The sequence below is a fragment of the Palaemon carinicauda genome, chromosome 20 (assembly GCF_036898095.1).
Source record: "Palaemon carinicauda isolate YSFRI2023 chromosome 20, ASM3689809v2, whole genome shotgun sequence".
Taxonomy (NCBI): domain Eukaryota; kingdom Metazoa; phylum Arthropoda; class Malacostraca; order Decapoda; family Palaemonidae; genus Palaemon; species Palaemon carinicauda.
This window is the reverse complement of record NC_090744.1, coordinates 115811129-115827153: the sequence shown is the minus strand read 5'-3', so window position 1 is coordinate 115827153 and position 16025 is coordinate 115811129. Positions and strand designations below refer to the sequence as shown.

Sequence of the window (16025 nt, the reverse complement as noted above, 5' to 3'; positions counted from 1 at the left end):
GCTGGTTGGGACCAGCTTGCAAAACTGTCGCAAGATTATTTCTCGATCTCACTGTACTAGAGGAAGCCAGCAATAACTACCAGGTAAATTACTCATCGCAATATTTCCTGACCATATCACCATCATCAAAGTAATGCACAATGCATTTGGTAATATTGTCAATAAATTAATGAGAACAAAAATAACAACTTGTTCTCTAAACAGAACAGCAATCAACAATAAATGTTGTTATAACAAAATCTGGACAGTAAATTAGAAAAAAAACTAACATACACATAATTTTTAAAAGACAATTAACCCTTTTACCCCCAAAGGACATACTGGTACATTTCACAAAAGCCATCCCTTTACCCCCATGGACGTACCGGTACGTCCTTGCAAAAAAATGCTATAAAAAATATTTTTTTCATATTTTTGATAATTTTTTGAGAAAATTCAGACATTTTCCAAGAGAATGAGACCAACCTGACCTCTCTATGACAAAAATTAAGGCTTCTAGAGCAATTTAAAAGAAATATACACCAAAATGTGCTGGGAAAAAAGTAACCCCTTGGGGGTTAAGGGTTGGAAATTTCCAAAAAGCCTGGGGGTAAAAGGGTTAATAACCCAAAGACAGCCATTGAAGTATTAATCTAATTGAAACATCAGAAAATCTAACCCACATAATTTTTAAAAGACAATTAATAACCCAAAGACAGCCATTGAAGTAATCTAAATGAAACATCAGAAAATCACAAGACCTCACCAGCCCTTTTTATACTAACATATTAAAGAATGTTTGATTACTGTAAGTATCAGTAGCTAAACATCTGGAAACATTTAATAAAACAACTACCTTGTCCATAGAACCTGTACCAACCATGTTTCACACGATCGTACATAAATTATTTTGTATATATTATGCTTGTATCTGCGCTCTTCCCTCGCACTAAAAAGAACCTGAATAATCATGTCTCCGGTTTTCCTCTGTAACATTGTCTGTCTTGTGAACATGAAAATGCCTGTTGCCTTGAGGTTTTGTATATAAAGGAGAGTGTTCTATAATAAAGTTACTCAGTTGATTGCTTCCTGTCTTTGAGTCGCAACCTTTCTCTCGGCCCGTCACAAACCTATCAGCCAGTCTCATGAAGGACAAAAGTTTTACTTAGTGGCTTAAGTATACTATCTTTTAACTATAATTCTATCAAACAAAACTAAGTTGTTTCACACAGTCCCATTAATCATATTTTTCCTTATTTCCGCATACATGGAAATTCTATTTTGACAAAATTTAACTAGTCAAGATTGAAAAGCCTCTACAGCAGTGGTTCCCAAACTGGGGGGCACGCCCCACTAGGGGGGCGTGAGGACGATACAAGGGGGGCGTGTTCAAACTTTTTTTCGCTCACTTTGAACCAAATGTTTCGTTTTTAGTTACTGGAATGTACTATTATTGGTTTGAGTGGCTTTCATTATTAACCCTTTTACCCCCAAAGGACGTACTGGTACGTTTCACAAAAGCCATCCCTTTACCCCCATGGACGTACCGGTACGTCCTTGCAAAAAAATGCTATAAAAATTAGTTTTTTATATTTTTTGATAATTTTTTGAGAAAATTCGGGCATTTTCCAAGAGAATGACACCAACCTGACCTCTCTATGACAAAAATTAAGGCTGTTAGAGCAATTTAAAAAAAATATACTGCAAAATGTGCTGGGAAAAAAATAACCCCCTGGGGGTTAAGGGTTGGAAATTTCCAAATACCCCGGGGGTAAAAGGGTTAAAATGTAATACAAACAGAGATCTGTTTTCCTGTATAATGCTAAGAAATAAATGTAAGAACTATTTCATATAAAAAAAAAAAGAGAGGAGTGGGGGCGTATGGATCTACTGGAAGCAAAAAGGGGCGTCAGATAAGATAGTTTGGGACCCGCTGCTCTACAGTGTATACTCCGTTTTCTGTGATGTAGGAGATATGCTTCCCCTTCACTTTCCCTATTGATCAAAATTCAAATTAAAGTTTCGATAACTACAATTTTGAGAAAGACATGAAAAGCAGACCCTGTTCTCCTGCCTGATGACATACATAGTATGATTACTAATACTAGCACCTACAAAAAGGCCTTTCCGAGTTTTAACCCTGGATAGGTACGCTACTCGGACACCCCTTTAAGGGTATACAGGTCGATCACTTCCATATTCGAGACAGCTGATGATTTATGGGGAAAAAACAGGTTTTGAAAATGCTGTAGGGGTCGCGTATGACCCATCATACCTTTCCAGGGTTAAGGCTGCCAACATTAAGACCCACATAGTCAGTGAACTATTCCTGCCGAGTCCAAAAAGTACCGGTAGCTATGAGGGTCATCTTTGGTGCGTTATATAACTACACCACGGTTTGTCTCATAAGACCAAAGTGGGAAATTAATATGCATACAAACTTGAAACAAATGTACGTCAAATTAAATGCCTTATGTAAAACTTAGCATACACAGTACCATTATGCTTAACAGAGATGTGATGTAATAGCTGGTATACTGTACTAATTATAATACTGTAGTCAATACTTTTACCGTTATTTCTCCGTTTAGTCTAAAATATAAGAAAGTTAGGTAATACTATGGTTTGTTCACTGAAACACATTTCCATGTGCATGTAACATTTTTACAATATTGTAAAAAATAAAGATAAAAAAGGCAATTTTCCAAAGCTGACACATTCAGCAGCCGGACTATAACACAGTACAAATACTGTACGTAAAATGTAAATATGCATTACATTTACCTATTTAATCACCTACAATTACATATAACTATCTAATCACCTACAAAATATAAGAATATATTTGCTTCTCCTACCATCAACAACTAGAGAGTTATATATTTTGTGACAAAATTGAAATTCATGTTCTGAAAGAAAGCTTTCAATTCTTTCCAATAGAACATCAAATAACATTATATGAGATGGTAAAGACTTAATACCACCTGTACTGCCGCCTCTCCATACATTTTCTCCCGTGTTATCTGGAACTTTGTGAGTTTTGAGTCCATATTCCTGATGAAGCCATTTAAGAGGAGCTTTTTCAAAGACATCTGCTTCGTCTGTGTAGTTGGCTTCGTACTGCAAATTGGGCTCGCAGGTAAGGAAGCGAAGAGGTATGTTTCTATGTAAGTGACTGGAAAACAAAAATTATATAAATGTTTACAAAATCTGATAGAAAATGCAAATTGTCAAATTTCACTTTGAAGAAAAAAAATAAAAAATTTTAAGTAATTTTTATTTTTCCTAACATACTTACCGAGAACTACTTTCGGGTAATGGCCCTCCCTACCTTCCCCGAGTGCCTCTCTGCCCTTGCAAGGACTTTTTGCAAACATCCGAGGAACTTACTTGCGCACACGACCCAAACGGACCTCGACCTAGCGCAAAGGCTACCCTCGGGGCACGTTCTCTCACTCCCGGGTTAGCCCTCCATAGAAAACGGGTATAGGGTATACTACACAAAACTCTGGTCGGTAGAGAGGAGATTACAGGTAACTCCTAAGAAAGTAGTTCGAGGTAAGTATTCGTGTTGGAACAATTACAATTTAGGATACATAAATGATTGAGAAGTATCCTAAATGTATTCAAAACTTATTGCTATATATTTATAATCTATTACGAATGAATATATTTTTGGGCTCGAGCCATGTCGTCCTGATGGAAGTTCCCTTCGGCAGCTTCCTACTGTATAATATTTCTGCGAGTGATATTAGAAGAGAATTACCGTCAGGTATCACGGGGTTCCAACCCCCGGAACGAGTATCCGAAGATATCGTGTATAATCAGGGACGTAACCGAAGATAACCATAGATATCTGCACCCCCAATTGTTGAAAATAATAAACAAAGGACAACACACAGCACACAAATGCTTATATTAAAGACTACTGATAACACACAGCACACAAATGCTTTTATTAAAGACTACTGACAACACATAGCACACAAATGCTTTTATTAAAGACTACTGATAACACACAGCACACAAATGCTTTTATTAAAGACTACTGACAACACATAGCACACAAATGCTTTTATTAAAGACTACTGACAACACATAGCACACAAAGGCTTTTATTAAAGACTACTGACAACACATAGCACACAAAGGCTTTTATTAAAGACTACTGACAACACATAGCACACAGAGGCTTTTATTAAAGACTACTGACAACACATAGCACACAAAGGCTTTTATTAAAGACTACTGACAACACATAGCACACAAATGCTTTTATTAAAGACTACTGACAACACATAGCACACAAAGGCTTTTATTAAAGACTACTGACAACACATAGCACACAAATGCTTTTATTAAAGACTACTGACAACACATAGCACACAAATGCTTTTATTAAAGACTACTGACAACACATAGCACACAAAGGCTTTTATTAAAGACTACTGACAACACATAGCACACAAATGCTTTTATTAAAGACTACTGACAACACATAGCACACAAATGCTTTTATTAAAGACTACTGACAACACATAGCACACAGAGGCTTTTATTAAAGACTACTGACAACACACAGCACACAAATGCTTTTATTAATGACTACTGACAACACATAGCACACAAATGCTTTTATTAAAGACTACTGACAACACATAGCACACAGAGGCTTTTATTAAAGACTACTGACAACACATAGCACACAAATGCTTTTATTAAAGACTACTGACAACACAAAACACACACATGCTTTTATTAAAGACTACTGACAACACATAGCACACAAATGCTTTTATTAAAGACTACTGACATCTATGAACTGGAACTTACCTGTAATAAGGTGTGGAGTGACACGGCATCAAAAATAATACACTGGGATCCTTATGCGCAGCAATTTCTTTTCTCAGCACATTTATAGCATCTAGTGGTCCCCTCTGGTGTACGAGTCCCAAATATACTAAGGCCAGACCATTGGGTAGTATCAGGAAAATGAGAATAATCATTGCCCTGAAAAAAGATCAGATGAAAAGGATGAAAAGTATTATTATTATCAATATTACTATTATTATTATTATTTATTATTATTACTTGCTAAGTTACAACCCTAGTTGGAAAAGCAGGATGCTATAAGCCAAGGGGCTCCAACAGGGAAAATAAACCAGTGAGGAAAGGAAACTTAAAGGAGAAAAATTATATTTTAATTATAAAATAAATTTTTGAATATACTTACCCGGTGAATATATATAGCTGCAACTCTGTTGCTCGACAGACAAAAAACAGTAAAAACTCGCCAGCGATCGCTATACAGGTTGCGGGTGTGCCCACCAGCGCCAACTGTCGGCCAGATACCATACTCGATGTAAACAAAGACTCAATTTCTTCTCATCCCACTGCGTCTCTATTGGGGAGGAAGGGAGGGTCGTTTAATTTATATATTCACCGGGTAAGTATATTCAAAAATTTATTTTAAAATTAAAATATCATTTTTAAATATTTAACTTAGCCGGTGAATATATATAGCTGATTCACACCCAGGGTGGTGGGTAGAGACCAGTTAAATATGTTTACATCGTATAAGCTAAGAGTTTTTATTTCATTTTGGAAGTTATCAATATAACAAAAACAAAATAAATAGGTACCTGGTAAGGAAGTCGACTTAGACGATTACTCTGCCTTGTAAGTCTGTCTTCCTTACGGACCCTCGCGATCCTCTTAGGATGCTGACAGACCCCTAGGAGCTGAAGTATCAAGGGCTGCAACCCATACAACAGGACCTCATCAAACCCCTAATCTGGGTGCTCTCAAGAAATGACTTTGACCACCCGCCAAATCAACCAGGATGCGAAAGGCTTCTTAGCCTTCCGGACAACCCATAAAAAACAACATTAAAAACATTTCAAGAGACAGATTAAAAGGATATGGAATTAGGGAATTGTAGTGGTTGAGCCCTCACCCACTACTGCACTCGCTGCTACGAATGGTCCCAGTGTGTAGCAGTTCTCGTAAAGAGACTGGACATCTTTCAAGTAAAATGACGCGAACACTGACTTGCTTCTCCAATAGGTTGCGTCCATTATACTTTGCAGAGATCTATTTTGCTTAAAGGCCACAGAAGTTGCTACAGCTCTAACTTCGTGCGTCTTAACCTTAAGCAAAGCTCGGTCTTCCTCACTCAGATGTGAATGAGCTTCTCGTATTAACAATCTGATAAAGTATGACAAAGCATTCTTTGACATAGGCAAGGATGGTTTCTTAACTGAACACCATAAAGCTTCAGATTGGCCTCGTAAAGGTTTAGTACGATCTAAATAGAACTTAAGAGCTCTAACAGGGCATAAGACTCTTTCTAGTTCATTGCCTACGATCTCCGATAAGCTGGGAATATCGAAAGATTTAGGCCAAGGCCGAGAAGGTAGCTCATTTTTGGCTAGAAAACCAAGTTGCAGCGAACAAGTAGCTTTTTCCGACGAAAATCCGATGTTCTTGGTGAAGGCATGAATCTCACTGACTCTTTTAGCCGAGGCTAAGCATACCAGGAAAAGAGTCTTAAGAGTGAGATCTTTCAGGGAGGCTGACTGTAAAGGCTCAAACCTGTCTGACATGAGGAATCTTAGTACCACGTCTAAATTCCACCCAGGAGTAGCCAAACGACGCTCCTTAGTGGTCTCAAAAGACTTAAGGAGGTCTTGCAGATCTTTATTGTTGGAAAGATCTAAGCCTCTATGCCGGAAGACCGATGCCAACATGCTTCTGTAGCCCTTGATCGTGGGAGCTGAAAGGGATCGTCCTTTTCTCAGGTATAAGAGAAAATCAGCTATTTGGGCTACAGAGGTACTGATCGAGGATACAGAAACTGACTTGCACCAGTCTCGGAAGACTTCCCACTTCGATTGGTAGACTCTAATGGTAGACGCTCTCCTTGCTCTAGCAATCGCACTGGCTGCCTCCTTCGAAAAGCCTCTAGCTCTCGAGAGTCTTTCGATAGTCTGAAGGCGGTCAGACGAAGAGCGTGGAGGCTTTGGTGTACCTTCTTTACGTGTGGCTGACGTAGAAGGTCTACTCTTAGAGGAAGACTTCCGGGAACGTCTACTAACCATCGAAGTACCTCGGTGAACCATTCTCTCGCGGGCCAGAGGGGAGCAACTAACGTCAACCTTGTCCCTTCGTGAGAGGCGAACTTCTGCAGTACCTTGTTGACAATCTTGAACGGTGGGAATGCGTAGAGATCCAGATGTGACCAATCTAGGAGGAAGGCATCTATATGTATTGCTGCTGGGTCCGGGACTGGGGAGCAATAGATTGGAAGCCTCTTGGTCAGCGAGGTTGCAAAGAGATCTATGGTTGGTTGACCCCAAGTGGCCCAAAGTCTCTTGCACACATCCTTGTGGAGGGTCCATTCGGTTGGAATTACTTGCCCTTTCCGACTGAGACAGTCTGCTATGACGTTCAAGTCGCCCTGGATGAACCTCGTTACTAGGGAGATGTCTCGACCTTTTGACCAGATGAGCAGGTCCCTTGCGATCTCGTACAACGTCAGTGAGTGGGTACCTCCTTGTTTGGAGATGTACGCCAAGGCCGTGGTGTTGTCCGAGTTTACCTCCACCACTTTGCCTCGAAGGAGATACTCGAAGCTTTTCAAGGCCAGATGAACTGCCAACAGCTCCTTGCAGTTGATATGCATGCTCCTCTGACTCGAGTTCCACAGACCTGAGCATTCCCGACCGTCCAGTGTCGCGCCCCAGCCCAAGTCCGATGCGTCCGAGAAGAGAACGTGGTGGGGAGTCTGAACAGCCAGGGGAAGACCCTCTCTTAGGTTGATATTGTCCTTCCATCAAGTGATACAAACTGTTCCAGGGATGACAGCGTCCCTACCAGACTCATCCACAGCCTGACTGAGCAGCGTTCCTTCTTCAGCATCTTCTGGATGGATAGCAGGGCTTGATCTATTCTGGGGGCTGATCGTCTTGTTGTTCAGCAACGTCCTCATCAGATAGTTCCTCATCCGAAAACTGATGAGGAAACGGCAACGGAGTGGGCAACGTCTGGTTCGCTGAGTCCGGTCGCACTGGTGCATGCGTGACGGAGCCGGACGCAACGTCATGGAACTGCTGCACAGTCTGAGAACTGTCAACAACCATGGGTGCGCGAGGACGCACAGCGTCCACCCGAGACTGTCTAGACCGTCTGGGTTGTGCAGTCAACACCATACCGGGTTGCGGAGGTTGACGCACCGCGTCAAAACAAGTTACCTCTGATGGTTGTTGAACGTCCTGAACGTCAACAACCACCTCCGAGCGTCGCTTAACGTCAACGTGCGGCTGGCAACCCACACTGGGTCGCATCGGTGGAGGAACCACCTCAACTGGTAGACGCGAGAAGGTTACCTCAGCGTCAACAGGATGCACAACCGACCGCTTGGAAGGTTGTTGGCCAGAAGGTTCAGCAGCAACCTTCTCCGCATTAAAGTCCTCCATCAAGGACGCAAGCTTGGACTGCATGTCTTGCAGCAAAGCCCATTAAGGGTCTACGGGAGCAGGTGCGGCAACAGACGGGGTTAGCGACTGAAGCGGTACCGCTTTCCATCCCTGAAAGCCTTGTTTATGCATGACATAATTGTACAGCAAAACTTCAAAGGCTCGAAAACAGCTGTGAAGTTGACCTGTAAAATCTTGGAGCGTCTCCTGGCCAGGCGCCAGGGAGAGTCTACGAGATTTGAGAAGCCTATCTGGGCAGAGGCAGGAACTCCCAAGCCGAGAACTTCTCTCGTGTCATATCAGACTTTCGCTCTATAAGCCAGTTTAAAAGAAGGGAAAGCAAAGGCTGTATCCCCCAAACTCCTCCTGGTGATAAACCAGTCGCCTAGCAAACGTAAAGCTCTCTAGGAGAGCGAGAGAGCACTAGCTTATAAACAACGGCTTCGAAGTAGCTAGGCCTAGTGTAAGCTTTGACGTTTAGGCGAACGAGGAGCAGCAGTTACAAAAAGATCCGGACAAAGATCCTTAAAAATCAGCATGATTTAATTAAAGTCCATAGAGGGCTAAGCAGCTTTAGGCTCCTCTCCGTCTGACAGAGTCCTCAAAGGAATATCAGTAGGAGGGGGAACAGCAACTTCCTCATCTAAAGGAACCTTGTCCGATAATAGCCGAGTCTCAAGCAAGGGAGAGACCTACCGTGGTGGCAATGCTTTACAAGCAGAGTCCACACGCACTGGTGCATTAGTAGCGGACCAGGACGCAACGTCATGTAACTGCTTGACAGTCTGTGAACTGTCAACAACCACAGGTGCGAGAGACCAGGACGCAACGTCATGTAACTGCTTGACAGTCTGTGAACTGTCAACAACAAAAGGTTCGTGAGGACGCACAGCGTCCACTCGAGACTGCTTTGACTGCCTTGACTGAGCAGTCAAAACAACTCTAGAATGCGGAGGTTGACGCACAGCGACAAAACAAGTCAACTCCGATTGTTAGCGAACGTCCTGAACGTCAACAGGAGCATCAGCAAGTGGCCTAACGTCCAAATGTGGCTGAAAATCCACACGAGACCGCATCGAGTGTGGTTCTAAACAACCTGACTGACGTGACTTAGCTACGCCAACGTCAACAGGACGCACAAAGGAACGTTAGGTTGGCTGAAAGCCAGGATCTCGATGAGATAAACGGCTAGGCTCAACGGACTAATTGGCAGAATAGTCTTCCATAAAGGAGGCAAGCTTATTCTGCATGTCTTGCCGTACAACCCATTTAGGATCAACGGAAATGGTTGCGGTAAGAGACGAGGGTAACGTCTGTGACCGCAACACTTTGCCAACAAAAAAGACTCGGAGTCTGTGTTACACTTTTGTTAGGCGGCGAGCAGTTTTCCGATGACTGCATAGGGTCAGAGCTGTCCTAATGGCTGCAACCAGGACGCTGGACCTGTCCTGAAAGGACTGACTTTCGCTTAAGGGCCTCGAAACCTTGTTACAGGTTTCTTATGCGAAAAGCCTTCGGATGACGAGGAGAAAATTGTCTCTCTCGCCTTATGGTAGGGGAGATCTTGGTAAGATACACCCGATACCATAGAGGGAAACGTGTGTTCGCTGATCAAGGCCTCTCGAACCCATAAGTCGTACGACATTACTTCTCCCCTGGGCTTGGGAGCTTGCAAGAGGTCCCGGACTAGGTGAACGACAGGCACGAACAGACGAACCCTCGGACGCAACACTGTAACACTTTGCGCAATATCACTTTATCACTACGATTTTCTGCTTTGCACTTATTTCACTGAAATCGAAACTTTTACTGATTTCTACTTGAAGCACGCAATTCTACCCTCATCAAAAGGTAGTAAATGCGAAATCAGTCGTATAATGCAAGCACATTAATACCAGCAAAAAAAAACAGTAAACATCTTTTAAGATAAAAAAATTCAGTGGTTGGGGAAGAGAAGAAACACTAGTTCATTCAAAACTACGTTTTCAATCTCTCACCGTACATTGCCTGGGGACGAGAATAAAACTAAAAACGTTTTATCCTTTCTCCCCGTACAGAGACTAGGGACGAGAGTAACTCGAGAACAACGTTACCCGCTAGAACGGAATGTTTTCTCTCCTCTCTCTCCCTCCGTCTCTATCTCTCTCTCTCTTTCTCTCTTGATTTCGCACCTAAGAGAAGAGCCCAATTACATTTCGTCAAAAAAACATGTTATTTGACCAAAGGAAAAAACTGAAAGGTTTTTCAATTAAAAAGTTCCTTTAAAATAGAATTTAAAACATTTAAGCTTTGAAAGAAGAATGAACAAAACGTCAGAATCGATTTACTCTTTCTGCAAAGTGAAACCGTGATACTCTCTCTCTCTATCGTAACGATAGAGCGCAAACTGCGTAGCATAAAAAAACTAAACGTTAGTTCATCTTTGAAAACAGTACAAAGACTATTCAAAGAAAATCTTTCATAAAATATTTATTAAAAATATTCATTTAAAAAGTTTTAAATCATTAGCTCTTTAAAAGCTATTTACGATTGAAAGGGCTCAACGTTGTTTAACTTCGGTTTCCAAGTTAGGACCGCCTATTCTCAGGAAAGGTCACATATAAACAAAACATTAAAATTTATTTTTTATGTTTATTATAAATGGAAAGTTAATCGAAGAGGCCTAATAAAGGCGGTGAGATATAAAATATATAGAGGAAAATCTATAACTAAATTATAACGTGATAAGATAATTACTAAAAGCCTAAACACACTTCCGTCTAAGGGAAGGGTCGGCCATTTAAAAGTCAAAGAAAGTCCATACTCTCTGTCACCAAAAATTAAATCTATCCAAAACGAGTTCAAGATTTAAGATGAAGATAAAACACCTGCACTGCGAAAGCTCAAACCAAAATGAAGTACTTCACCAAATATGTTGAGAAAACTCCAGGTAAAAGTACGTCTTGTCGACACGTCGACAGAGAAGAAATTGAGTCTTTGTTTACATTGAGTATGGTATCTGGCCGACAGTTGGCGCTGATGGGCACACCCGCAACCTGTATAGCGATCGCTGGCGAGTTTTTACAGTTTTTTTGTCTGTCGAGCAACAGAGTTGCAGCTATATATTCACCGGCTAAGTTAAATATTTAAAAATAAATATTTCCTATATAAACTATAAAACCTTTAACAAAACACGAGGAAGAAAAATAAGATAGAATAGTGTGCCCGAGTGTAACCTCAAGGAAGAGAACCCTAACCCAAGACAGTGCAAGACCATGGTACAAAGGTTATGGCACTACCTAAGATTAGAGAAGAATGATGTAAGATAATTTCTAAAGAATTCCACCTTATGCATACGTATCATAAAAACCTGTATCATGATCTTTATTGACCCTACTACCTGATGCTCTTAAATCCTTCCTTAGTTAAACTATTTACTGAAAAAGAATCACAACTACTGAAGAAATCTCCAACTGGGCATCAACACTATGGTATCAAGTTAAATAGTCAACTCCATAGCCTATTTCTGAGATATTTATCAGCTTCAACATGTAAATTAATATCATTAACCGTTTTACCCCCAAAGGACGTACTGGTACGTTTCACAAAAGCCATCCCTTTACCCCCATGGACGTACCGGTACGTCCTTGCAAAAAAATGCTATAAAATTTATTTTTTTCATATTTTTGATAATTTTTTGAGAAAATTCAGGCATTTTCCAAGAGAATGAGACCAACCTGACCTCTCCATGACAAAAATGAAGGCTGTTAGGGCAATTTAAAAAAAATATACTGCAAAATGTGCTGGGAAAAAAAATAACCCCCCGGGGGTCAAGGGTTGGAAATTTCCAAATAGCCTGAGGGTAAAAGGGTTAAGTAGGATATATCAATGCTGAGATGGCAATGTGGACTTATTAAATAGGATAAAGTTAAGAATGAACATGTTAGAGGCACTCTCAACATAGCAGCAGCTTCAACCAAGGTGAAGGAAAGTAGAGCAAGATGACATGGACATGTAACGAAACGAGAGGAGGACTATTCGATAAGGGAGATGATAGATATGGGACTACCAGGTAGGAGAACGTTAGGTAGATCAAAATTATGATGGATTGACTGTGGAAAGAGATGTGAGTGAGTTGGGATTGAGTAAGGAAGATGCACTGGACCGAAGGATACGGATGAATGTGTTAGAGAATCATTATAGCAAACCCAAAAGGGGAAGCATGCAGAGAAAGAAGATATATCAACTCTTATTTTCAGAAGACATGCAAGATTTCTTAAGACCAAATATGCCCATAAATACATACATACATACATATACCAAGGCACTTCCCCCAATTTTGGGGGGTAGCCGACATCAACAAAGAAACAAAAACAAAAAGGGGACCTCTACTCTCTACGTTCCTCCCAGCCTAACAAGGGACTCAACCGAGTTCAGCTGGTACTGCTAGGGTGTCACAGCCCACCCTCCCACATTATCCACCACAGATGAAGCTTCATAATGCTGAATCCCCTACTGCTGCTACCTCCGCGGTCATCTAAGGCATCGGAGGCAGCAGCAGGGCCTACCGGAACTGCATCACAATCGCTCGCCATTCATTCCTATTTCTAGCACGCTCTCTTGCCTCTCTCACATCTATCCTCCTATCACCCAGAGCTTCCTTCACTCCATCTATCCACCCAAACCTTGGCCTTCCCATAAATAGATATGCTAAAGAGTAATTCAAACAATGGCAACTGGACCGACCTTTTAGGATGGTGTAGCATCCAAATTTCACATGATAAACTAAAAGTATGTCTTCTACCTTATGTTTTAATATACTGCATTGTTTAAGAGTGACATTACCTCCATACCACATTCGTGTCTGCTTTCTTGGATCGAGATGTCAGCTCAAATGCAATGTAATCGCCAGCGATGCAAAGGCACAACGGTAAAATGGGAAGAAGGAAACGAAACTCCTTGTGGCTAAGGCAACTGAAACAGACAAATTTAATTTAACCTTGAAACAAAACTTTACATGATACACTAAATGGAAAAAAAGATATATTCTGTTCACACAAAACTGCAACAAAATGATTCAGTGAAAAATTATTTTATACATGAAAAAGGAAAGTTAGAAACTAAAGTTTCCAAAACAAACTGATGTGAAAAATTCTTCTGCTTAAAATAAGTGTTGTAAACAACATTTTGACCACAAATTCTGAGCAAAAGACAAGTGAAATTATACCTGTATGCAAAAATGCTCCATATGCAAATTGGTAAGAGCGCTCTATGTCGTCCTGGGAAATACGCAACAGCCAGGAGAAAGGGGATGAGATGTGTTGCTAAAGTTCCCGGAATTCCTTGAGTCAAGTACCAATGCCATGGGTGAGTTCCATAATGAGAGGACAACCCAGACACTACGTTGAAATGGGCAAATCTCCAAGGAACCACAACCAAATGGCCGTAATACCAGGAATCTACACCCACACTCAGGAGCAGCACAGTTCCTCTGTGACAGAAAATAAATCCATATAAAAATCACTAAAGATTTGTTTAAAAAATCTTTATCCACATAATATTCTTACTATGAAAGATCCACATAATATTCTTACTATGAAATACAATAAAATTTAAACACTACAAGTTCTTTTTTTTTTTTTTTTTTAAATACCATGGTTTTACCAAAACAGAATTATCAGTAGTGTTCTCCAGCCAATTTTTCCATTTAATTTCATGAGCTGATGTTTAGAACACAGGCTCCTCATACAGTATTGCTAATGGATTGGTACTTACATAAAATATGTATATTAATGAATAATTATAGTGCTTATAATAACATTCAAATACAATTGTTAAAATTTACACTCGCTCAACATCAAAATTATTTCCCTAGAACTATCTGTCTCAAAGTTGGAAACAACAAATAAAGGATTGGCATACCAACGCTGACTTTACCAACATTGATAAATCTCTCTCTAACTGAAGTTGAGCGAGTCCTCTAACAACTAGATCTTTACACTAACAGTTGGAAGGAAGGAGCATAATTATGGGACTCAGTAAAGGAGCGACGTCAGAGGCGTGGGTTGGAATGTTGGTAGTAGAGATCGAAGTTAGGTGTTGAACGGCACCTCGCTGTAACAGGGACATTGGAAGGAGATATCTAAATGGTGCGAGGCCTCTGGTTGTGAGTTATCATGCCCCAGTATATTATACCGACACCTATTAGGTGAGTGAGCTGGGTTCAACCTAGCATTCCTATACCATTTTTTCTCTGGTAAATTCATAGCAGTTTAACCTTAGAAATGAAGTAAAATCAGCATTTCACTGGGCGGCACAGGTCAGAGCCCAGAAATGGGACTCCCAGCTAAATACTGAAAGAATAATCCTGTCATAAATATGATGTTAACCCTTTTACCCCCCAAAGGACGTACTGGTACGTTTCACAAAGCCATCCCTTTACCCCCATGCCCGTACCGGTACGTCCTTGCAAAAAAAGCTATAAAAATTTTTTTCATATTTTTGATAATTTTGTGAAAAAATTCAGGCATTTTCCAAGAGAATGAGACCAACCTGACCTCTCTATGACAAAAATTAAGGCTGTTAGAGCAATTTAAAAAACATATACTGCAAAATGTGCTGGGAAAAAAATAACCCCTTGGGGGTTAAGGGTTAGAAATTTCCAAATAGCCTGGGGGTAAAAGGGTTAACTTACATGACTCTACTCTTAAAGGTTTAAAGGTTGCTCATGAATGGCAGAGGCAAGGGACAGTGACATTGCCCTAGCAATCAGGACAATGCCCCAGAGACTGACCATGTATTATATGATCAGCACCCAAGCCTCCTCTCCACTCAAGCTAGGACCAGGGAGGGTCAGGCAGTGGCTGCTGATGATTCAGCAGATAGACCTATAGGGTCTCCCAAACCCCCCAACCTTAGCTCACAAGGATGGTAAGGTTGTAGATACTAATGGCACTAAAGAGTCTGAGAGGGACTCAAACCCCCATCTGGCAAACACCAGACAGACACGTTACCAATCCGGCCACATAGATAAATTCCACATTGCCAAGGATGGCAGGATAGTGGTAACAATAAATAAAGGATCTCTAAAATAAGAAATAATCTTAGCTTGTCATATTTCCCCCAACATCCCTCTCATGTAAAGGTACAACGTAACAGTGACTTAGACATACAGTATACCAGTATTACTGTTTTCATCGCAACCACTTATCAAACAGACAACCAGAAAATCATGGACAAAAGGACTGTGATTACAGTACATAGAAACAAAGTACCAATCTATGTTCAAAACACTTTTTTCCTACAAACTTATGAAGCGTATCAAACACCCCCTGAAATTCAAACAAATCTATATCTAATGTTACAAAAAGAAAATGTAATTTGATAATTAAATTAAACATAAGATACAGATTACCATTACAATAATAGAAAAAAAAAATCTACCAACAAAATCTCAGACTATCAAAACCTTTCCTGCATAAGCCATAAAACCAGTCCAACAATAATCAGAGGAGAACATTACAATTTTCAAACCTACATATAATGTTGCAAGGGGTTGAAGTCTGAGCGACCGGTGATGACAACTCTCCC

At 40.5% G+C, this 16025-nt stretch overlaps 1 protein-coding gene across 1 annotated transcript in view; it reads right to left on the bottom strand.

The window, feature by feature from the left end:
• Positions 1-2786: 2786 nt before the first annotated feature.
• LOC137614413 (GPI mannosyltransferase 3-like) overlaps positions 2787-16025 on the bottom strand; it is a 35070-nt gene continuing 21831 nt past the window's right edge. The window contains exons 6-9 of the mRNA XM_068344214.1: positions 13663-13926; positions 13281-13409; positions 4813-4989; positions 2787-3154 (exon numbers count right to left, since the gene is read on the bottom strand). Of these exons, the coding sequence (XP_068200315.1) occupies positions 2800-3154; positions 4813-4989; positions 13281-13409; positions 13663-13926 (925 nt within the window). The 3' untranslated portion in view covers positions 2787-2799. The remainder of the gene's footprint in view (positions 3155-4812; positions 4990-13280; positions 13410-13662; positions 13927-16025) is intronic.